Consider the following 24,752-nt stretch of genomic DNA (forward strand, 5'->3'; position numbering starts at 1 on the left):
CATTATATGAAACAATAAAGTTAAAAATGGTTTATTTGTTTATACTGGGGAAAGACTGCCATCATGGTTGGGGTTTTGTATCCGTCCCTTCTCCCTACTTTTCCACTGGGGAAACAAAAAATAGATCATCTACATCTGCTTTGAGTCAGTCACTTCTCTCTTCCGGTTTTCCAAGAATAGCCAAATGCTGCCATTGGTCCACTGTCAGGGAGAAAAACACTGTGGAGACTGTGGCATTAACGCAGCGTCTTGAAAACACCAGCCCAAATGCATGCTCATCATGAGTCATGACTGAGTGCGCGCTCAGGTTTTTTCATTCCTGCAATTCCTCTGCAGCAGACCCAAAGGTGCTGTTGCCCAGTCCCGTATCTGCTGCAGAAGGGCAGTGTCCTAGTTTCAGGATAGAACCTATATGGGATCCTCCTGCTGCCACAGCGACAGGATCATTGTGTGTCCTCAAAGTTACTTTTTCCCCCGAGTATGGCTGGAGAGTCAGGTAATTTAGAGAGGGATCCTCAACATTACTCATTTGAGTTTGAAGGAGGAGACCTCCCCTTTCCCCTGCTTGACAGCACTCTGTAAACTCCTTCCCTCATCTCTCCCTCTCTAATGTGTGACTTTTGGGATGTGCTTGTCTAAGGGGAAAGCTTGAATGGTAGGGCTTGGTGAGAATTAGTGACCTTCTCCAAAAATAGCTGAAGGTGGAAGTTGAGACAAGTATATGAGAAACATGGGGTGTAACTATGGCCTGCTCTGTTGAGTTCACCTTTCCAACAAACCGCAGCGATTCTGGCTTTGTGTGTGGTGAAAGCGACACCACCACAAACCCTTTGGTGGGGCCCGGCATGCAAGCGTTTTGGTCAAATCAGATACTGTCAGTAGACAGAAGGCCTCAAAAAATGATGAGGTTGTTATCTTGCTCTAATTTAAAAAACCGAACTGTGCGATGGGACAACGTCCTGCCGCAAGAAGAGGCTGCTGTGCTTTGCCAGGAGCAAGGCCCTGTGCGAGGGGAAGGGCGAGCCCTCAGCTGCGGTCCTGTCTCCCTACATTTTCTAGGCAAATCCTGCCACCGCGCCAGGCCGAGAGCCACCCCGGCCGGGCCGCTGGCACCAGCGTGCCTCAGTGACCGGCGGACCCGGTGCTCCGGGGGCCACGGCCCGCCGCCGCCTCGGGGCAGGGATTTGGGCCCTGGAAGCGCGCCCGGTACGGCGGCAGTGGGCCACCCGCCCCGCGGCCAACGCCGCCAGGGGGCGCCAGCGGCCGTCGTGCCCCGCGCGGCGGAGGCGGGGGCAGCGCGCAGGCCGCGCGCAGGCGCAGTAGCGGGCGCGCCCGCCCCCACGGCGTCGTCCGTACCCGGCGGCAGAGCGCGGGGCGGGCGTCCCCTGCCGCAAGGGCTGCCGGTCTATCGGCGGCGCGGGGGCGGGCGGCCGGCCCGAGGCCCGGACATAAGATGGCGGCGGCGTTGCTGGGGAGGCGGCGGCGGCGGTTGCGGCCGTGCGGGCTGTCGCGGAGCGCGGGCGGCGCGCGGCTCTGCCCGGGCTCGCAGGGCGGATAGAGCGGGGCCGGCTCGGCGGAGCGGGGCCGCCATGGGCTCCCAGGTGCTGCAGATCCTGCGCCAGGGCGTGTGGGCGGCGCTGAGCGGCGGCTGGTACCAGGACCCGCACCAGGGCGCTGGGGTCAACGCGCTGCACCTCTACCTGTGGCTCTTCTTGCTCGGCTTCCCCTTCACCCTCTACATGGTGAGCGCGGCCCGCCGCCGAGCCCGGGGGGACGGTGTCGGCCTTGGCCTCGGGGCGGGCGGGCCTCGCGGGGGGCCGCCCGCCTCGGCGGCGGCGGCGGGGAGGCCCGTGGCGGGGGGGGGGCGGGAAGGGCCGCGGGGCCGTCGCACGTGCGCCCCCTGCCCGCGGCGGGGCCTGCGCGCTGCCGCTGCCCGGCTGCCCCGGGAAGGGGCCCCGCCGCCCGCGGCTCTGCCCGCTGCTGTGCGCGGTGGCTCACGGCGGGCCCGGCAGCCGCCGTCGAGCGGCCCGGAGTATCTCTGAGGCCGCGGCGTTTGGGAGGCGCGGAGCTGTTACCGGGAAGGGGGGTGTGTGGGGGGGGGTGCTAGCGGGGCGCATCGGGCGCGGCGTGGCTTCGGGCGCTGGCACCTTGCCTTGGGTGTTCTGTTTACTTGCCTTCAGAATTGGCCAGGCTGCACTAGCTTCCTCTGGTAGTGGAAGTCCACTGGTAGTCCAGGACAAAGCACAGTTTCTGTAGAAGCTGGCTGAGCCAGCCGGTGTTTCTGGCTGGTATCCTCGTCTGACTTTTGAGACTGGGGGAGGGATGTGCTTCAGGGTCCAAAATCTGGAAGTTTATTTAGCCGTAGGGTAGTGTACTGTGTGCTGACTGGCAATGTATCTGAACTCTGTGTTACTGATAAGAAATTACTGTGGTTTTTTTGCTTGTGTCCAGAATTCAGCATTCTTGGGTTGGGAAAATTCCTGTTGAATGTGCCCTTGTATCTGATACTTCAATCAAAGTTGTCTAAAATACTAACCTGTAAATCTAGAAACTGTATTGACGTTTGGATATAGAAACAAATACAGGAAAGGTATGATCAGTTAAGAGAGAAGGGGGCAGTTTCCTTTTAGCCAGTGCTTTTCTTTCTGTATAACTTGTGTGTATTTATGGAATACTAATACTTCAGATTTCTCAGTAGAAAAGTGTGATCATACCAGGTGTGTTGTCACCAGTCTTGAGCATATGAGGTAGAACATAATTTGCAAGTCGGCCAGGTCCAGATGCTGTGGCAACTTAAAAGTAGAAACTGTCTTGTGGAAAAAAAAAAAGTGAGTTAGTGAATGAAGCCTTGGAGGAAAAACTGTTACATGTGAGTGCAATTGCAGAGATTAAGAGCTCTGGGGTCAGGCATTTGCTTTGTTAAAGAGCAATTTGTAAGATTGCAGTATGAGACACTTCATACTAAGAAATAGCTAATGTGGAGGAGGCAGTTGCAGCCCTGTATATTTAGTTTTTAATTCATATTACTATGTCTTGGAAAAGGTAGCTCCAAGGCTTTTTGTTTGAAAACTTGAGACTGCTGGCAAGGGAACTGCAGACTGAGACAAACTGCTTTTAAAACCAAAGTTAATGTGACAACAGCTAGATAAAACTTGCAACTAAAGTAGATCCTCTCTGTGAATCTGTATCTATTTGGAATTCCACTGAATATGGAAAGAGGGAGAGTCCTTTTGATCTCAAATGTAACTTTTTTTTTGTTTTTCTAGAAGTCCTGCTCTTCTGCTTTGACAGGAGTTGTCTATTTAGTTAGTACTGCCTTGCTGAAAAAGCTGTTCTTAAGGGTGTGTTGAGCTCTATCCTGCATGTGCAAGGAGACTTCTCAAGTGGAGCTGATTTATATTGTACATAGGTCTTTTGACAACTGGTAAATCTGGACTAGTATTTGAGTCTCCTGATGCTCTTAGAGCAGCAGTTAAGCTTCAGTTGCCCGTACTATGGGGTAAACTTCAGTGTTGCTTAAATATTTTTTCTTTTCCTGTAAAAAAGGGAAAAGACAGGCCAAAGCAAGCTGCTGTGGGTTTTGTTGAGGTCAGAGAAATTCTCTTGCTTCGTAGCTCTGGACAAGTTAAAGATGCAACAAGTGCCAACTTCCCCGAGAATGAGTAGGGAGATTAGTCACAAGTTAAAGCAGATTGAATCATGTTTGGCGGTTTTCCCTCTTTCCACTCTCTGCAGTTTAAGTGTTGTCTAGACATAAACTAAACAGGGGGAGCTGTGATGGTCCTCTTTGCTCTTTAGTGTCTCTTTAGCTCTTTCAGAATAAAAAGCAGTAAATGTTGTATTGCTGTAGGACATACATAAATAAGCAAAACTTGCTTAAAAAGTCTTAGGTAATTGCAATCTGAATTCTGAGCATGGCTCACTGATGTGTAGGAGGGAGTTTCAAAGCTAGCTTCAAATGACTTGTTGCTGGCAGACAACCCTGTGCGTTTAAAAAACAAGGTATATAGAAAGACTTACAATGCTGGCAGGTTTTATATTGCTTTTAAAACTTCCTCATATAAGGAATTCCAAGATCATAGTGTTGCTTTGATGTGTTGGGGCAGCCATAACTGTAGTTATTCCTAAGCTGTTTTGTAGCAAAGGCAAAAGGATCCCCTAAGAACTTTCCTTGTAGCTGGCTGTCAAGGCTGAATGCGTTTTACAGTAAGCTAATCAACACTTTTTCCAATGTTATTTAACCCCCAACAGGAATGGAACACTTAATCTCTACTAGATATGTTAATTTAGATGCACTCACTGCTTAAAGTCCTAGTTTCTTGCATTTTTTGTTGCTAATCTTTCATCTGTGTATTCCTTCTATTGATTCTGTATTTTCAGAATGGAATCTGGTAATGCTTGTGGTCGGCAGGTTAACTCTGTTTTTTTGCACGTGTATGCCAGTGCTGTTAGGATTGATGGGTTTAATGAACAGTACAAACCAACTGAAGAAATTAGCAGTGGAAGTCAGGTAGCCTTTCTTGGTCTCTCATCTGCTTTCTAAGCTTAAGCACGTGAAAGTGAGGTCTGTACCCTGTGTGAAGGAAAAGACAGATGTATCCATAGATGTATATATTACAGATCCGGATACTTTTATTTTTCTCATGTGTTCATATGCTTAACCTGTCCTTGTTGGAAGTGTGGCAAAAAGAAAACTAGATATTGAAGGAATTGGGGTGTAGAGGAAGATAAATGTCTGCTTGAGTTCTGTACTCTTGGATCTGTGGCTTGGCAGTATGCGTACAAAAATACTGCTTTCTAGACTAGTTAAATCTATCCTGTTTGAATATTTGCATTCAGTAACACTCAGCTGTACTTGTTGATCTGCATATCTGTCATAAGAGGTGATCGCTGTTTTTGCTCTAATCCAAAACTCAAGTTGGGAGGAAAAAAATATGCTACAATATGGGGAAACTGTACACCTGGGTTGTAAACTACAGTGATAGAGCTGGGAAAAAATACCCTAAATGCAGAGGCCGATGTTATGCATCAGTGTTGCAAGGGGGAAGGGAAGAGAGGAGGTTGCCAAAGCACTTCCCCTTGTCGGAATGCTGTTTCAGCCCCACCACGTGTGCAGGAGGGGGTGAGGTCTTGGCTCTGGCACTCATGGAACTTTGCCAGTGTCTGAAGAGGAGCCAGGACTGTACCTTGCTTGGGGTGATGGGCTTGTATGTACCTACAGAACTTGTCTGTCAAAGTCAAGCTCATTTAGACAACAGTTCACTTAATAGGCACTTGATTTCCTGACGTGTGTGCATAGTTAGAGAAGTAGGTCACATAAACGTAGCTTCATGTGAAAGCTCTTTTTTCCAGTGAAGTTTCTGAAATAGGTGCTGTTTCTTAAACTAAGAGTTTAAGTACTTGAAGCTGGATGTATGATGAGAATTCTTAGTATCCCACACTAGTAGCCCAGCAACTAGATGCAGCTTAGAGCAAAGTTTCATTTGTATACCTTGAGGTTTCAGTCAAAAACTAGGTAACTTGTAACTGAACATGCTTCCTGGTAACAGCAGTTCTTAAGGGCTCTGGCTGTTCATAAACGAAAATTGGTGACAAAACTACATCTGCTATTTCTTGATCTTTCCTCCTCTTCAGTATGAATATTTCTACAAAATACTGGCCTCAGAATGCTTGAACTTGAAAGCATTTTACAAGACAACTGTTACTGCATAATGAATGTTTGATTGATATAAATTTTACGTAGGGACTGGCAATCTGATTTGGGTTAGGAGCCTTACCTATGAACGTTTTCAACGCCTATATATCTCTTCTCAAAAAGAATCTGGAAGTTTCATTGCATCTGTAGTGGCTAGCTAAAACTAGATGTGATTAGGGTAAGATCTATATAGTCTTTGTTTCTTTATAAGTATGTAGTGTAGTCTGTGATCAATGAAATTCCCTCTGGTTCCTGGCATTTATGTATTTGAAATGTTGAATCAAGATACAGTGACCTTTGTAGTGGGAATATTTTAGCCCTGTAACTAGTGGTCTGAGGCTTCTTTTTTGTTGTAGATGGATCATTGGAATCTAGGATTGCTTAAAGCTTTTTCTGCCTACTCTTTCATGAAAGATGTGTTGTGGTACAACTGAGCTGACATAACAGCCAGCAGTTTCCAAGAAGGGACAGTCCCACTCTTCAGCTGTGCATTCCCGCATCTTACCTTTGTCCACTTGTACAGTATGGATTTCATAGGTTGTTTTGGAAGGTAACTCCTGAGGGAAAGGTGGTAAAAAGTCAGTGTCCTTTCCCTCCCCCTCAATCTCTGAGAGTTCTACTTAGCTTCCCTTTAAGATTTAGGGAAATATTTTCAGCTAGGAGTTTATCTAATGGTTGGGTTTATTCGGCAACTAGATGACTGAAGTTTTCAACAGAATGTAATTAAACCAGGCAGTTTCTGTATGGTCTTGTCTAGCTCTTTCTTCTCTCCTACAGGAGCTTCAGTTGTGACTACTGTTGTTCAGTGCATGTTTTCTTTTGGTGCTAATGGAAGTGACTAGAGAAATGCAGTGAAATGGGATGTTCTGTGAAATGCTGTTGCAGCTACAGACTTGTAGCCAGCTGGTGCCTGCTAACAAGCTGTAACCTGAGGTTTTTAGTCTGTTGTGCCCAATAAAAAATGCTTTAGTACTTATGAAAAGAACCAAAATGAGATCTAGCTGTGAATTTGTACGACTTTGATTTGTTTTCCAACCTTAAAGATGATACTATGTAGGATGTTCAGTTATGCTGGCGGGAGGCCTGTCTCTCCTCAAATGTGGTAAAGTGTAAACCTTAGTTTTAAATACTAATCTTACTTTAACTTGCCCTGTGGAGGGAAGACCTCAAGTGGAAGTTGAATGTTTGCAAGTTTGGCCAAGAAGAATAGAGAAGGCACCAGTGGCTTAGGTTAGGTTGCAGTTACTCCCTCTCAAGGCTGGAATGCAGATGAGTTGCTGGTACCGTGGGTAAGTGCTGCTGTACCACAGCATGATACTTAAGTTGTGATCAGACAACAGAATATGCTGGACATGCTAAAATATCTCCTATTCCCAAAGTATGTGCCCTATCCAGAAAGGAGTAACTACTAATGAATGTGAACAATGGAAGTAGTGAGTTAACTTTATTTTTTAGCTTTCTGCAGTCCAGTGGAAACAGGATGTGAGGAAAAAGCACTTTAATTCTTTAGTGGGCTTGCTGCAAGTTACATGAAGTGTTTTGCCTTCTCCCCTCACTTGTTCTCAAAGCTTTGCTTTGTGGAACAGATAGACTTTGCATTCCACAAGATAAACTGGATACACTGTGTGACCTCCTTGCTGACTAAGTGGAGGGGAGAAATTGAATTGCTCTCCAGACAGAAAACCATAGGCATGTTTTTTATAGACTAACTAGCTTTTGCTACCTGGGTTAAACTGACCCTTCTGATAGTGGCTTCTGAACGCTAGGTACTTGTTAAGGAGAGGGTAGGTGCAGTTCTTGTACCTGCCAGACAGCCTGCTATCCAGTCACAGGAACCTCATAACTTTAGCAGGACTTAACGGGCTTGCCCTTGCCTGCAGGGAGCTAGCTGCCTCTGAAGTTCTTCAAATGGGAAGCACTGCATTTCTTGAGGAAACCCTTGTAGCGTTGCTTCAGGGGTTGTATGGATGCTATTAGCGTCGTTGTGGCTCCTGGTTGCTTACTGATACTGTTTTTAAATAGCTTTGTTTCCTCTTTCTCCTTTTGAGGTGGTGCTTGGTAAGTGAGTCTCTCCCTATCCATTAGGGCCTTGTCCAGCTCTGCATACAAAATCTTTAGCATACCTTGGCTTAGTTTTCCTGTCCCACTTCAGATGTTATATTAGGTGTTGACTTAACTTGTTTTGGAGGATAAGGTAGGTTAAACTTGATCTCTTTAAGAAAAGAATCCTAATAGGTAACCTGCTTCCTGATTGATTCCGGGTTCAATTATTTATACTTGTTTGGCTTTAGAAATGTTATATTGATTATTTGTTCTTGCTTACTGTCAGAAAGTGAGCAGCCAGACTAAGGATTGGTTTTGTTCTGAAGTCAACAGTCAGTACAACATTCAGAAATGTTTATTCTTGTATCCCCTTTATTAGTACAGTATTTTGTATTTGGAGATTCAAACAGTGTTTTTGCTAAACTCGTGGTTTAAATTGTGTGATGAGCACTGCCAGTTCTTCTAGGACTAGTAAGCTCTTGAATATGTAGAAATATTAATACTGTGATCTCTTAAATGACTAAAACTAGTTCTATGTGCAGAATAGGGAGGGTGCTCTGTCTTCTCCAGTCGTGTTCCGTTGCTGGTTCTGCAAGATGTGTGTGGGGCTTTGGTCACCATACAGACTGTTCACTTGCAATGGTCTGTACAGGGAGGGAGACTAGGTGTATGAAGCAAGCTGGAATTCTCTTTGGGCTAGGAGGTCTAAAAAGACAGTACATGTCTTCTCATTTACTAAATTAACGTTTGTGCTGGGTGACAAATGCTGTTCTGATTGTCATATGTCTCTGTGTGTATATATATATATGCTTGTGGCTGTTAGAATTTTATATCAAACCTAACCCACTCCATTAGTGGGTTAAAGGGTGGTGATGCTGCAAAATATTTGAGAACACAGACTCTTGTTGCTTTTGTAAGGAAGGTCGCCTATTTGTGGATGAAGACTAAGAGTTAATATCTCATTTTGTTTAGTGACTGCTTAGGGAAATGACAAAACTATAAATATGAATAAGAATTAGAATTAGAAGGGGGAAAGCCTTGAAGTAAAATCTGAACTTTAACTAGTACTCTTAGTGCTTTTTTTAAAAAATGCTATTAGCCCTCACTTAGTATCTGTTGCTGAAGTGATTGATCTATAAAAACCTTGTGGACTTCAGAAAAAGTTGCATGAGAAGTCTTAACTGAGTGAAATCTCAAAAGCACAATTCAGGACTGAGGTTTTCCATGTGGGTTCTGGCCGCCTTTGACATATCTGAAAAATTCTCTTCAGAACATCTGCATTGGCTGCCTTTCCACAGGCATGTAATGGTCTAGCACAAATAATCTGCAGCATGTGGTCTTGCAGGTTATTGTAGACTACTCCTCAAATGTGTGAGCCACAGATGTAAACAGCTTTTTTTTTTTTTTTTTTTTGTATGCAGACAGGGAAAGCTTTGGCTTTTGTGACTGATCAGTATCTTGTCATGCAAGAGTAGCTGTTCGAAGCTGACAAAACTAAGTTAAGTCAAAACATCTATGTTGGGTAGTTGAGCAGGTTTTCTCCTATCCACCATGCTGTCAGACTCCTGTTTTTCTGAAATGGACTTGGTGCTGTGTCCTAGCCCTGAAATAAGGTCATATCCTGTGCCTGGTTGAGTTTTCAGGTTGCTTAAAATGTTCCCATTTTTTTTTATTCATAAGAACTAATCAAAAGTATTGGGTGTGACCCAAAAAATCATGCTAGCTCTATGTTTCTTAGTCTAGGTCTTGCATTCCGTAGCCTCGAAAAAGAGAATAAGAGTTGCGTTTGGTTCAACCTCCAGTGATGGGTCCAGTGATAGGTCTACCTAAGCATGTTTCTGTGGTGCTTTGGTATCTTGTAGTCCAGCTGCTCCTTTTTTCTATGTTGCTAGACTCCTAACAATCTTCACACAGAGTTTAACTGTAGGGGGTGTGTGTCTCAACCTTCGTTTTTAAGTATGATCGGTATTTTCTGTATAGAAGAAACTGTTGAACTCTAGGTAGCCTTATGTATGCTTAGGGACACTTATCACTGTGTTCACTAACTCTTTCTTACTCTCTTTTGAAAGGCTCTTCCTTCTTCCATGATGATAGTAGCTGTCTACTGCCCGGTGATAGCAGCTCTCTTTATCGTTTTGAAGATGGTGAATTACCGTTTGCACAGGGCACTGGATGAGGGAGAAATTGTGGAGAGGAATGCCAGTGAACGTATGGACAGAGGTGCAAAAACAGAACAAAGCAGTGTTTCAGCCAAGAGGAAAGACAGCAATGGGCCCAGGTAAGGTGTCTGCTGATGTTTGTACACTACTTCAAATGATAAGGAGTCCTGTCTTCATCAGATTTGTAACTGGAATGGTGGTTGAAAAAAAAACACTGAGGAATATAGATGCAGACCTTTGTAGTTCTGAAAGACTTTAAAAGCAGACTTATTTACGTATTAGGTTTGAAATAATGGATTCTTGTTAATTTCCTGGTTCCTCCCCCAGAGGAGTTCCAGAACAATATTGAGAATGCTGGAAGCACTTAAACAATAGCATGGAAAATGTGTGCTGATGAGGTCACTAAATACTTAATGAACACAACCAGTACAAGTAATCTTCTTTCAGCAGTAGACTTAGTTTTAAAAATCTAGCTGTCAAAGACCACATACTACGTGCTAAGTCTTTTATCACTAAAAGGATTGCTTGACTGGGTTTCAGTTTGCTGCTTCGCAAAAGCAGGAGTCACATACAGTGCTTGATTCTGGTCATAGACTTAGTTCAGAAGAACGCTGTCCTGTGAATTTGGAAATTCTGGAATTGCTCAGCTCAGTAATGAAGATAATGATTCTGAAGTACTGTCAATAGGAGGTGATTCCTTTCCACAAATCTTCTTTTCTGTTGCCAGCATAAAAAAAACAAAACAAAAACCAAACCCAGAGGTTTTCCTTCTCTTACCAAACTATTTGGATAAAGAAGAGCAAAAGATGACTCATCAACAGGGCCAGCCTAACCAGTCTGATCAGGCAGTGGATGTGTTACAAGCTCTATTATCAAAGCCTCTGCCTGGCTCCAGATAATTGAGGCAATCTTAAAGAGTTATACTGCATGAAATAAATTGACTTTGAGTTGTTAGCTTTTAAAGACCTTTCTTTTGTCTGTGAGTTTCTGGTACTAGTAGCCATAGCTTTCAGAGTAAGGCAATGAGTATGCTGTCCTGACTCTTAAAAGGTTGTGTGTGTCGTATTGGGGAAAAAAAACACAACAAAACCAACCTGGAAACCTGAAACTTCTATATGGAGACATATGCTATAAGGAAATGTAGTTGCAAGAAGCCTCTTTAAGTCTGTTTACCAGGATGCTTAAAGAAAGGAAGCGTTAGTGATGCGCTTTAAAATGCTCAGCATAAAAGTGAAAGGACTTCACTATGTATGTGGAGTAGCTTCTCATGAGATGGGTTTTAAGTTCTTCTGAATCTGCTCTCGGCTCAGGTATTGTTAGCAAAAACAGTGTCTTAGATTCCTTTTAACGTTGACATACAGTAACGTCTTATATCAATCTTTTATAACCTGACCCTTTTTCCATCTTGTGTTTGGTAACTGAACCTGCTGATTTTAATTGTGACTCCATTTGGAGATCACCATATACTTTACTAAAACTGTATTGAGCTTTTTTGGCAGAATGCTTGCTGAAATGTATAGTAATGCATATTCTGCTTAATAAAATTCATGAAAGTAAACTAGTGTTCTGTTCTGTTTCAATGCAGCCTTGCTAATGCATGGTTAAGCTGTCATCTTTAGATATGTTGGTTTGCTTGTTTGGTGTTTTTAAGCCATGTAGCTTTTGCTTCCAAAACAGTAGCCAAGAGTTGGCAAGGGACTTCTTTCTATTAGTATTGTGAGTTACTTCTGGATATTTCAGAATTTCTGTTTTGTCTAAGGAGCAGTTGACATGGGACAAGTTACTACATTATAAGCATTTGTGAACTCAGAAGTAGAGGTTAGTTTGATGCTGTGTGTCCTGCTTGCCAACTAAAGTTTCATTAACTTTTATATGATCCTTGTTCCCACTTTCAGGTCTCTTAACTAGAACTGGGAACAAGGTCAATGCAGAAATTACGGAGTTACTTTTTGGTAAGTGGGATGTACAGTATATACTAACCTTTGCCTGGAAGCTTACAAGAACTCTGGGATAACGTTCAAACCAGTAGAGGGGATGTAGAGTGAGTGTTTAATATAGAGCAGTCAGTCACCTTCTTAGTAAGTTAAGTTGGAATGCTTATAAGAAAGCTGTCTTAAAAGGAATTGTGTATGTAGGGTTTTCTTTTTTTAAACTCAGCTCCCCTAGCATAAGATGGATATAGGGGAGGTGTAAGCAGACATACTACCTTAAATATTTGCATAATCAGAATATTAGTTTTGATAACTTAGGCTACAGCATGTGATACCAAATAAATATATATAGTACAATGTGCAAGGCTGTCCTAGATTTTTTTACCACATACACCCTCCCTGAGACCACTTCAGATGTGAATATCAATATTTTTAAAAGATTATGCAATAGTTTGGTTTATGTTTGGGATTCTGTTTAGCTTCTAAGAAATGCTGTTCTTTACTTCTGGAGATATTTATCTGCAAAATGGTGCTTTTGGGTATCTGACAAAAATGATATGCTGTCATTTGTAGGTTTACATGAAGTACTGATTTGTCTTCAATTCACATTGGTTTGTGAATGGGATCAAACACCTGAGTTTTTAATCTTTTCAAATAACTTTGGCATGCTTAAATGAAGAACAACTTACTGTTTCTAAGAATTTCAGCTTTATAAAGAGGATGAGAAAACAACAAGGCATTTATCTAGTGAATTTTTGAAAGAAGTCTTCGTTTAGAGATACGAATGTGAGTTTTCTTCTGTAGTTTCTAGTGCAGTTGCTGCTTTCGTACTTAAGGGGGTGGTGTTAGTAATGCTTCTGTGAGATTTTATGAAAACAAGTAGTGGGGATACAGGCTCCTAATCTCATGTAAAAGGTAGAAGGAACAGTGCAGTTGTAGTCTTTGGGATATCAGCAAACCCACACAGATAAAACGCTGGAGTCCGTCTTGCTTTTGGGGCTATGAACATAGTTTCTTTCTTGTGTCAGTGACTGTTATGGTTCAGAGTATGATAAAGCATTAACCTGGTGATACTGCTGTCCCCTGTCTCCATTGTCATGGAGGAGCTGTAATCATAATGCTACATGATTTTCACATGTACTTCTGCAAAAAACCCAGACAGCTAGAGAATGTTGCATCTTTGAGTTACAGTCTACTTTAAACAGACAAGAGAAATAAAAATAAAAAAACCAAACAAAACCCTCTACAACTCTTGCCCAGTTCAGTCTTCTCAATCTTCAGTGTTTTTTACTTGGAAACTGAGAAGCGTAGCACTTGCTGTAAGGTACAAATTCAGTAAACTGTAAGAAACTGACTGTAGAACTTAAAAGCAAAAAGGAATGGCCACAACAGTAGCAGAAGATGGCTCCTAAAGGTTTCTGTGTGCTGTTGTAGTCCAGAACGTTATACATATAATGAAAATGCAGATTTCAAGAATTATTCTGCTTGTTCCTGGAGACTTTTATTTGTTGTTGTTTGCTACTAGCTTTTGTTAATACATTAATTCATGTGTGCTGTCACAGAATATAGCAGCAGTGAGTAGAGTGGTGGTGCTGGGTTATATTATTGGTTATGCTGATACCTGTTGGTTCAGTTATACACAAAATTGCCTCCTTCTCCCACCCAGGCTAGCTACCCCATTCTATGCATGAGAGCTTATTCACATTGACTTATTTTTCTACTTCACAGGACATACTTTAATCATATGCAGTATTTATCAATGAATTACTCGGAGGAAAGGAATTTAATGTTTTTGTGAAAGGTTTCTTTGTTATATCTTCAGTTGTCATCATAATGTATGCTGAACTTACATTTCAGTGAGAATTTTTCAGTTTAGTCTTTAACTTCAAGTTATGTCCCTACATGTTCTTAAAGTGCTTAAGTAATGAATACTTTGTTTGTCTAAAGCTGGTGGAAATTATTGAAGCTGAATTCTGTTCATGGTTGTGTGGTTTTTTCCTTACCTGGTTTTGCCTTAGCATGATTGGTAAATACCAGGTCAGAGAGGGCTCTGTAAACAGACATCAATAAAAGCATGCTTATGTCTTGCTGCTGAGCTGTACCAAAATGATGGCTTTTCACTTTTTTCCTCAGTTTGCTGGAGTTGGACCAGTTAGCAGTTGTTCTGCTAATTCCAGGCTTGTTGTCTCTTATTTTTACTGAGGTAGTAAGTTCCTAACTTCAAACCTTTTTTTTCATCTCTTTGGCATAGGAAGGTTCAGGGGCCTTTTGTATGCTCTAGAATGGTTCCCAAGGTCATACCTTTATGCCTCTCTGAGATGAAAACAACTTGAAATGTCATGCTGTAGGTTGAATGGTATTTCAGGTCCTTTAGTCTACAGACAGTTGTTTATAACATCCTAGATTGATTTCCATACATTATGGAAATTGTTAGATGTTGGTCTTACTTTAATTGACAACTAGTCTCACAGAAAAATCTCATGCAGTAAGTCCTGCAGTGCTTCTGTTCACTTCTGTCCCCTTCTCTAGAGGAGCTTCATCTTCAGTTTCTTCAGTCCAGATAGAGAAAGGTTGTGCATATGTTTTCTCCAGTAGAATGTTGGAGTGAGCTTGCCACAGCTCTGAAGCATTGAGTGTTGTAAGGCAGTTTATCTTTGGGAAGGAGCAGAGAGGGTCTGTGTCAAATGACACTGCGGTTACTTCTGTTCTGAAGTCTCCTGGATCAAGATGGCTGAAGAAAACTGTACTGGGAGAGGAAAAAGGATGCCTGAGGTTCTCCCTCTTAGCAGTTAATAAACAATGCTAGGTTGGATCCCTGAACTGTGGTCCCCAACTCGTTTCCCACCCTGTTGTACTAATGAACGGGTCCAACTTGCTTTTGTTTTATAATTAAAGCCTTTGACATGCTGGATTACAGTTTGGTGATGTTGATCTAGAAAATACTTTCAAACCAATACTTACTAGTCCTGAAAGGGTGAAGTTACTAGGACATAGTAAAAAAAAAGTATATAGTAGCTCAAAATATTTATTGGTAGGGCCTGTAAATTAGAGGAAGGGAAGTTATTTTCTGGTAGAAAGTGGTTTGCATCAGTTGGAGAGATGCCACGGCCCTGTATGTCTCTGCCTTTGATAACTTTTACAACAAACGGTGTGTGGCTTTCTTGGTTAAACTGTCCCTTTGTTCATAGATCCAGTATAAGGAAAAGATCTGGAGTGCTTTCCCTGCTCTTTGAAAGAGTTTTTTAGTACTTTTTCTATTGTTTTTTTTTTTTCTTGGTATTATAGTTGAACAGGTGATCTGAAAGTTTGTGTGTTGGCATTTCAGAATGCCTTGTAGTTCTTAAGTCTTCCACAGTTTGTGTTGGCTGGTGACAGGCAGCAGCTTCTGTGACAGTGTGTATATATATAGGGTGCTCCAGCTCTGACTGAGCTTCCTGTGTCAAATCGGCAGTATTCCTCTGAAATACTGGGATGTATTTGAGCCCCTGATATTTGAAAAAGGAAAAATTGTTTTGAACATACACATAGCATAGACAGACAAACTTCTGTTTAACTGCTAGGTTAATATTTGTGGGGTTTTGTTCTGTTTTGTTTTTATTTTTCTTATGTCTCCCTCAGTGACCCCGGTGGAGGGATAGAGATGTCAGAGTTCATACGAGAAGCAACTCCCCCTGTTGGCTGTAGTTCACGCAATTCTTATGCTGGGGTAGATCCAAACAACCAGGTAAGAATTAAAGCCGCTGCAGTTGTTGCTTTAGTACCACTGGCTTTGCAATCTGTAATCTTTGCTGATTTTTTTCCTATTATTTTACTTTTTTTTATTAGGATAAACAACTTGCCTTTCTGTATTTCTTAACTGCTTATTAGGGTGGCTTTGCACTCTCCCAGCTGCATAGCTCTTACTCATCCCGTCTTGGGTTCATTTTAGGAATATCTGGATTTTTATATGGCAACCTACTGTCCCATCAGAAAGTATCCACTTAAGCTCAGTTAGCTTTCTTCTGACTTAGTAAACAAAAACTGGCTCAGAGCGTGGTCAGATGAGTACTGAGACCCACTGTGTACGGCTTCCTTCTTCCTTTTCGTGTCAGTGAGCTGTTAGATAGCTCAAGCTGTAACTTCATCCGTATGTTCTAACTCCGTTTTCCTCCCTTATGTTTGTTTGATCTATCATTTAAGATGCTTATCTCTTGCAATGCCAAGTGGCTTTCTGAAAGTTGTTACTGCTGACAGGTCAGACTCTGCAGTCAAAAATGTTAATATGCTGAAGTACAAAGCAAGATAAACTGGTAGAAATGGAAAAACTAAAACTATTTTTGAATGACCTCTGCGAAAGTTAAGTATTTTGATACTTAACAGGGTTGGGAGGAAAGCAATAAATAGGTGCTGCTGTGCACCAGATGAAAGTGCTGAAGAACTTGGCTTTATTAGATTTTAATGCAGCTTCATTATGCTCTAGTTGCCTTGTAATTGCACTTGGGAAGTTGTTCTGTTCCCTTATGTGTGCTAGATTTATGTATTCAACTTCCATAGCACTGCATGTGCTTCTGTTTGACTTGTGATGTTTAGCCAGTTGTGGCATCTTTCTTTCACCACTCTTCATGAGGACAAGTAGATTGACTGGCCAGACCGTATGGTTACATTGACAATGAGCAATGCAGTGCCATGTTAAAAATACAGAAGCTATTTTTGAATGATGTGGAAATCCTTGGTGTGGTATTACAGTGTTAAGCCCTAATTAGCTCTCTGAGCAAGCAGTATATAATATAGTGCAGTGTTATGCTAATGTTGGTGTTTTATCTGTTATGCAGCATAGATACTCTAGGAGATTTTGTCCTTTTGAAGAGAGCAGATATGTGGTAGTATTCAAAGGAATAGGAAGTGATGGTCCATGTAGGAAGACAGAACTATGCTAGGGGTCATGTTTCTTTCACTGGTCTTTAGAAAAAAAACTTCCAAACATACTCAAACAGTTCTAATGTTAAAGCATGTGAAGAAGTTGTGTTCTTTCCTGTGTGCTTTAATGCTGACACTACAACACAGTTAAAGCTAATGTGAAAGGAAGTACAGTGTTTAAAATGTGTTTATGCTGATAAAACTAGTGTTCACTACTCCCCTGTGTGATTGAATTCACAGCATCAAAAGGGTATGTGAACGGTAAGCATCTGAGTTATGTTTGGTTTTTTGTGCAAAATAGTTTTCCCATGCTGATACATTTGCATTCAGCAAGGTGTGTTCCTGAAGGAAGAAAAGTTGAGATGTGGCAAAATGGCTAAAAGTGTGTGTGACAGTGTAGTAAAGAAAATGCATTAAACTCTTGACTGTGTTTTTGCATTACATGTAGTAAAGCTGTTGTTAGTATGGCTAAACAAAATCTGCATACAACTTCAGATTACCATAAATTTGCTGTGTTTACAGAGAAGAGTTAGTAGAACTACGCTCTCTTCCCCAGAATTATTTGAACTAGAGATGTTTTGAAAAAAATCGTCCCCAAAAGTGTAAAGTCAAATTGCCATCACTTTACTGTATCTTGGGTTCAGATTTTGCTTTTAAGCATTCTTCTATCTTATTTCAGAGTAGTTTAATTATTTGACAGGCACGCTTTTGTGTGCTCTTCAGAGTTCTTTGAGAGAGATGGTATTGGAAATATTATTGAAGGAAAGACTAAATTCTGTTTAGCACCTCTGCAGAATAATGTGCTACAGATTACAGGACATAGGTAGAGAGGCAGACTGAAAACCTAAACAGCTAGCTAGTTTTCATATGAGGGGGTACGTACCTGCTGGCTGGCCATAGAACACGGCTGTAAAGCAGACAGCATAAATTTGAAATGCGATTGTAACTGATATCCAAGAATAGATAAGGAATACTGCAGTCTTCCACTAACCAGTTTACTTGCTTTGAGGTAACTGTAATCTGTGTACTTGGAAGCTGTCTTCAAAAGAAAAACTGCGTTTGCAGGAATGAGAGGGAGGAATAAAATACAGTAAAATGATTAGGTTCAATTGATTTAAGTTTGTTCAGCTGCCAGTAGGGATCATCCTGTCATATATCCTCCTTATGCTGCTTGCTGTTGCTTTCCACGTACCAACACTTAGGTTCTTGTGGTTACCTGGTCATTGGACCAATTCTTGAGAAACCTGAAAATTCACCCTGGTAAAAATATGTATCTTTTCCAATGGGAGCAGTTTCTGAGTTTAGCTTGATGTTTACTATGTTGAACAGGTAAGTTTTATATTAATGTGGTATTTTCCTTAAGCATTTTAGGTAACTGTGATCACTGCATTAAACATGCAGTTTTACAACAGCAGTTATTAGTATACCATCTTGTTACCACATGAAATACTTTCAAGAAAAAGTCCTAGATTAGAAACTGCTTTTAAAATCAGCACACCAAAATCTCCCAAGTACATTTCCTATAAAACAGAATAATGTGGTGATATAGTTGGATGCATAATTAGATTCCTTGTCATCTTTGTTTGCAGTGGAAACATTCAGAGTCAGAAAGGTTTTTACAGCATTGTGCTTTTGGATGCTTTTGTGCCTTGGAAAATCTCTCCTAAGTGTATAGGCAAATGCATGTATTGCAGTTATAGGAAACAGTAGTTGGGTAATTCCTGAAAGTTTACAGCTTTTTACATAATTCCCTCTTTCTAGGTTGGATCTGGGTTATCTCGTCTAGGAACAGCAGCAACCATCAAAGGTGAGATTTTTGGCTGCTACTTAAAATTACCTTGCAGTAGCACTTCAAATCACTATTGCTTACTATGTTTTTTCCAAATATGGTCTACCTTGTTAATGTGAAGTACAAAGTTTACTAAACAGAATAAATCTTTCTTGGAGTTGCAAGTTATGTGTCTAAAACGCTAGGAGATAATAACCTTGAATCCATGCTCTTGTTTTCAATGTAATAACAGGTTTTACTTTTGCTTGTCAATACAAAGCCAAGGGGTTGGTTTTAGTGGACTTCTGCTTACTATTTTGAATTCTGAGCAACCAGAATTTTGTATTTCAATGACTTTATTATTTCTAGTTGTTTGGCATCTAGCAAAAGTATTGTCCAGGACAGCCCTTGTCAACTCCTCTGAGATGAAAAGAGAAATTATTTGTAATATGCAAAGTGGCTATCTTGTAATTTAAGCCAATAATAAGACAAAAGAAAATGAGATACAAGTTTTTGTTACCTTCCTGAGTTTTTCTTACCTTTATGTTTACAAGTATTTTGTTATAATCTTACCCCTCTTTTATTGGCAACCATGCAAAAAGGAGTAATCAAACAGATACATCGTTTAAAAAAAAGTTACTTTCCATTGCATTGTGTAAGATTAGTTTTCATTCCACTACAGAGATCTTCTATGAAGTGCTGGAAAAGTATCTTATATAAAACATAAAAGGAATAGGATAGGCAATACTACTAAAACATAAAAGAAATCTTGTGTTACTTGTAATGATTGTTATTAACCTCCAAATTAAGAAACAAAAACAATGGTCTTTCATGTCAGGTGAGAAATCTGCAGTATGTATAGTTGTATGTGCTAATACTTTGAGCACTAGTACTCTTCTTTCTTAAAATTCACAGGAGATACTGACACTGCCAAGACCTCTGATGATATCAGTTTAAGTCTTGGCCAGAGTTCTAGCCTATGTAAAGAAGGGAGTGAAGAACAAGGTAAAATTTCTTCTGCATATTAAACATGGTATTTTGTTACCAAAGACAGTTTGCTTAACATGCTAAATAAATTTATGCAGTTTGTTGATAAACTCAAAGAAAGGGTATCTTGGAGCTCTGTTTCATTTCTCAATTACTCTTAGTTCCTCAGATGTGTAGCTTGAATACTTTTAACTTTATTCTTCGACTGCATGTTTCTTGTTCTGGCATATTCTAGCAGGCAGTAAATATTTTCTCTTTCCTTACTGCTGAAAGATAGCTAGGTTACATGTCTCTAGAGGATCTGTTTCATACTGAAGTTGGCCTGGGATTTGTGGACTTCATTGTAGACTAATTTGCTTTGCTTCACTTTACAGTACAAATTATTTTTTTTTTTTTTAAATCAGGCATGTCTTTCTGTAAAGTAAATAATCCTGCACAGAGTTCTGTGTTTCTGGAGCTATAGACAGCTTGCATATTGGAAGCAATCAGAGTCCTGTAATTGTTTCTTTCCTAGTAAGGAAATTGCTAGCTTGTATGCTTCAGTTGTCCAATCTTGTTTCAGATCTCACTTTGTTTAGCTTCATTGCCAGCAAAAAGTCTGAGACTGAAACAGAGCATAAAACTGTAAACCTTTTGTTTGCTAATTTTAAAGTACCTGGTGGTTAGCGGGAAGTTAACTCTGTCAATACTATAGTTCATTTTGGCCAACCTAATGGGACTGTTGGGTTTTTCAGTTGTTACCATGTGGTTCAGTGCAGAAAGTGTGTTTAACATAGAGGATTACAGGTGACTGTGCTGTTGTAATAGGCAGCAGGGTTCTACTGTTTTCAGCTGAGTAATGGAACTGTTTGTGAAGCTTCTTAAATCGCACGTGTGGAAATACATTGTACAAAAATTTAGCAGTTGTAGTAATTTAACTTGGCCTCCAGATCATTGTATTTTTAATGACAGTACAAAAAGGGAAAGTAGCCTAACTTTCAATGCTGCCTGCAGGTGGACACTTTTATGGGAGACTGCCTGTAATGGATAACAAATAATTGTTCTGACTAAAAGCTAACAGCAAATCTTCATGACTTGCTTTAACAGCACCAGTGTTAGAGGTAGTAAAACTCGGTAACATTGTAGGGAGTTTCATTATAGTATCAACAGAGCTGTGCCAGTGCCTGCATCCTTGCCAGCTGTGAACTTACCTGGTATCTAGTAGGAAAGGTGATTTTTGTTGGGTTTTTTTGTGCCTTCAAACTAATAGGTTTTACTCAGTTTTCTTTTATAATTTTAAACTATGATACAGTTTACTGCTTGTAGGAAATAAGAGGCAGGGTACCCTTTCAAAGTTAAGAAGCTTTGGGATATATCAAAATATTGTCTGAGACACACAAGCAGTAGAGGAGGCTGGGGACTTGTCAGAATTGTGTTGTCTTATTAGGTGCTTAGATCAAGCTGGTGTTGATGGTTTCTTTTTTTATATTAAAAAAAAAAGGCTCTGTCACATTTGCCCAGATGCTAGGAAATATTTTAAATGGTAATGTGATGCATAGTACTTGCAAATGGATTTGTCAGTTTATTTATTTGATATAAACAAACAATTGTAAAGCAGATTGTATATTACTTTCATGAATGTTCTACATGAATATTTTTAAATATGTACTTAAACAGATTTGGCAACTGATCGGAAGCTTTTTCGTCTGGTGTCCAATGACTCGTTTGTCTCCATCCAACCTTCATTATCCTCTGGACAGGATTTGCCAAGAGACAACAGCGACAAAGTGTGCCTCTCGAACAACCAGCTTGTGGACCAGTCTAAAACCAGTGCATGTGACACAGAAGTAGCTTCGCTTGTAACTCTACATTCTCACTCCTATAGGAAGGATCATAGACCACGAGGTGTACCAAGGACTTCTAGCTCTGCTGTTGCTTTTCCAGATGCTGCACTAAATGACTTCCCTCTCTATCAGCAAAAACGAGGACTAGATCCCGTAAGTGAGTTAGAAGCTTCAAAGCCTCCTTCTGGATCCAGAGAGTCCTTGGCTGAGAACTCTTGCATTTCAGGAGTCTTTCAATTAGATGACATTCTGAAAAGTAGCAGCCCTCAACCATTGGTGAAGAGTGGGAGGAGCAAATCCTTGAAAGCAGACAAAAGCGTGGACAGTCTGAGAAGCCTGAGTACTAGAAGCAGTGGTTCAACAGAAAGCTACTGCAGCGGGACTGATCGTGACACTAACAGTACCATTAGTAGCTATAAAAGTGAACATACTAGCTCAACACATATAGAAAGTGTGTTGTCGGAGCATGAGGAGGAGTCTCCTAGAGAAGAGAAAAAGGATGGTAAGGAAAAGGACTGTGGTGTTGACTCGGAGGATGACAGTAGTTCTACTACTGACAAAAGGACTAGTAGCGAAAGGACTGCTGTGGAAGTGAGCACTAATAGTGGTGTTCAAGAGGTAAAGGGTTCTAATGCACCTGATGAGATGCACAGTCAGAAAGGTCTTGGTGCTTCTGCTTCGGAGGAGGCCAATAAGAACCCACATGCCAATGAATTGACTACACAAGCTGACAGGCCACCTGGGAAGGCTGCTGAACAAAGAGATGAGCAGAGTGAGAAAGTAGCTGTGTTAATAGATTCAAGAGCTTCTAAAGAAACAAGTGGAAAACAAAAAGAAGGAGATGTTCGACCAAAATCTTCTAGTCTAATACATCGAACAGCCTCTACCCACAAGTCCAGCCGGAGAAGGACAGGAAAAAAGCGGGCTAGTAGTTTTGACTCAAGTCGGCACAGGGAATATGTTTCCTTCAGAGGTGTATCTGGTACTAAACCTCATAGTGCTGTGTTTTGTCACGATGAGGACTCTAGTGATCAAAGTGACTTGAGCAGGACATCAAGTATGCAGTCAGCTCACCAGTTCAGCAGTGATAGCTCTTCCAGCACCACCTCCCATTCATGCCAGTCTCCTGAGGGAAAGTACAGTGCTATAAAGACCAAATATGTTTCTAAAGAACGTGGGGGCACAGACGCTGAAAATGCTCACAAAACCCATGTAAGCTCTGAAGGAATTAGCAAAAAACGATCTACACGTCGGACTTCTAGCACAAACAGTGCCAAGAATCGTGCCAGAGTATTAAGCCTGGACAGTGGTACTGTAGCTTGTTTAAATGACCCAAATAGTTTAATGGCACCAGGTAACATAAAACAGTTAACCACTTCAAAATCCGATTTGGAAGCCAAAGAAGGAGAGGTGCTAGATGAGCTATCTCTGTTGGGAAGGGCTTCACACTTAGAGTCAGTCACTCGTTCTAGGAATAGCTTACCGAGCCAGGCTACGTTTCCTGAAGGGGAAGAGCAAGAATCAGCAAGTGGAGGTAAGTCAATGACCTACCAGAAGTACCTTGCCCTATTTTGTTAATGAGTCTGGTATCTATGACTTAAGTTGCTACTATACTTAAGTGTCTGCCTGTTTCTTCATTCTTGCCTAGTAGAACTGACAGAGCATTTCCTTTATAGTATCTTGGAAGATCTACAGAAGTGGGAGTTGGATTCAAACAAATGTTATGAAACCTATAGGTAGAGGTGTTATGGATTTATAACTAGCAGTCTTTGTTAACCAGAGCTGTGTCTCAAAATTATTTGTGATCAAATCAGACCTGCTTCATTGTATTACCCCAACTTCAAATCATGTGTACTGTTTCAGAAGTTAACAATAAAAAAAGAGACTCTTGTTGTTTGAAAGACTCTGCAGTTTAGACAAATGGGATCATGGAAGTGATTGAGTTGCTGGTGACTCTTAGATGAACTCTCCGGTATGGGTTGAGGTGGCATCCAAAAAAACAACCAACAAATCCAAAACCTTTCCATGCTGCCTTGAATTGTGCATTCTTATGATGGTCTAGTTACTAGAGTGGAATTCTAGGGATTTGATTTTGCTTAGCCTTGCCATTGTTGGCTACACAGTGTTGTTTACTTTGGGGTTGTGGATTGTTTTTGTGTGTATTTTAGTTGTTGTTTTTTTTTCTTGCTATTATGAGAACACAATAACCTTCCTGTGCTGGAGACTAATGTAGTTTCCTCTTACTTGCTGTAACTACTGCTTTGCTTGGTGCAATGTGAATGCTAAGGTTACGTGTTGTAGCTATTATTAGTGCAGATTAATAGGAGCATTTCTAAAATATTTTTGGAGCCCTTAATATTTTTTAGTTTATCACTTGTGACGTTTCAGTCTCTTTTCTTGGTTAGCCATATTGACTGGCTTAACCGAAAGGCTTTCTGCGTCATGGAAGATAAGTGGGTTTAAAGTACGTTTTCAGAGCAGTATGGAATTGCTAATTACCTCAGTTTGACTTTTCGTATTGCTTGAGGGGAATACCTACCAAATAATCTGGATCTTGTTAGCTAAGCACACAAATGCTTCATAAAATGTTTTTAATACCAACATAGATATTTTCAAGAAATTGTAGCAAGTTTACTGGCCTTGTTTAGACTGTCTAAGCAAAGTATAGTGACTTGTGTGTGTCCCTGCCCTGACATAAGAACAAATTCTAAAAATTAGTACAGTCAATTTCTGGGGGTGCGATGTGGTGAAAAGGTGTGCTACACTGAAGTTCAGTTGTGTATTGATTATTGGTTTGACTTTTTAGTCAAATTTAGTCTAGTTTACAATTAATTCAGACCTATATAGATCCCTTCACTTAAATAGAACTCTGTGTATATTGGTACTTTCTTTGTTACTCCTGGTAAGACTTGTGCAGTAGTGTTAATGAAAGGGCCCAGGTTGCTCTTTTAGTACAAGCTGCGAGTTAAACACTTAACACACATTCTTACTATGCCTTATTAAAGTAACAGCAGCTCTTTGTTCTACTGAGAATAATTTGACTAATAAAAGGTTTCCTTTATGTATTTACTGTTTTGATCCTGTGTTCTCCTTAGCACAAGATTTCTTTTCATTTTGGTTTTTATTATTACAGCTTAAAACTTACGGTTCTGTCTTTGTATGCAAAGGAGGATTAATATACCCTACCTTAAAGAACAAACTTCATATGTGCTCACCAGTCATCAGTAGTCTGAAAGAATCAGTGCATGACTGATGCTGTTGCCAAGTATTTTGACTACTCTTTTAAAGAGTGAAATGGTGGGGAAGACCAACCCTAACGCATTTAAAAGCAGTCTTAGACAGAAATCTATAGCAGCTTAAGCAGGGAAAGTTTATGTCATTCTTGTCAGACTATTCAGTTTCCCCTTTACACTTTGTTTACATAATGGTCATTTTGAAGTTGTTAATACT

The 24,752-nt window shown here is 40.9% G+C and overlaps 1 protein-coding gene across 10 annotated transcripts in view; it reads left to right on the top strand.

Annotated features, from left to right (window-relative positions):
* The first annotated feature begins 591 nt into the window (after nt 1–591).
* Nucleotides 592–24,752, top strand: part of PCNX1 (pecanex 1) — a 93,009-nt gene continuing 68,848 nt past the window's right edge. For 8 of the 10 annotated variants that reach the window (XM_080397574.1, XM_080397577.1, XM_080397579.1 and 5 more), the window contains exons 1-6: nt 592–1,742; nt 9,808–10,016; nt 15,447–15,552; nt 18,486–18,531; nt 19,408–19,497; nt 21,136–22,836. In XM_080397574.1, coding sequence (XP_080253700.1) covers nt 744–1,742; nt 9,808–10,016; nt 15,447–15,552; nt 18,486–18,531; nt 19,408–19,497; nt 21,136–22,836 — 3,151 coding nt within the window. In that variant the 5' untranslated portion in view covers nt 592–743. Of the gene's footprint in view, nt 1,743–9,807; nt 10,017–11,792; nt 11,850–15,446; nt 15,553–18,485; nt 18,532–19,407; nt 19,498–21,135; nt 22,837–24,752 lie in introns of those variants that run through there. The other 2 variants (XM_080397575.1, XM_080397578.1) reach the window with 2 other exon arrangements.

The sequence above is a fragment of the Falco punctatus genome, assembly GCF_963210335.1.
Source record: "Falco punctatus genome assembly, chromosome: 7".
Lineage (NCBI taxonomy): Eukaryota > Metazoa > Chordata > Aves > Falconiformes > Falconidae > Falco > Falco punctatus.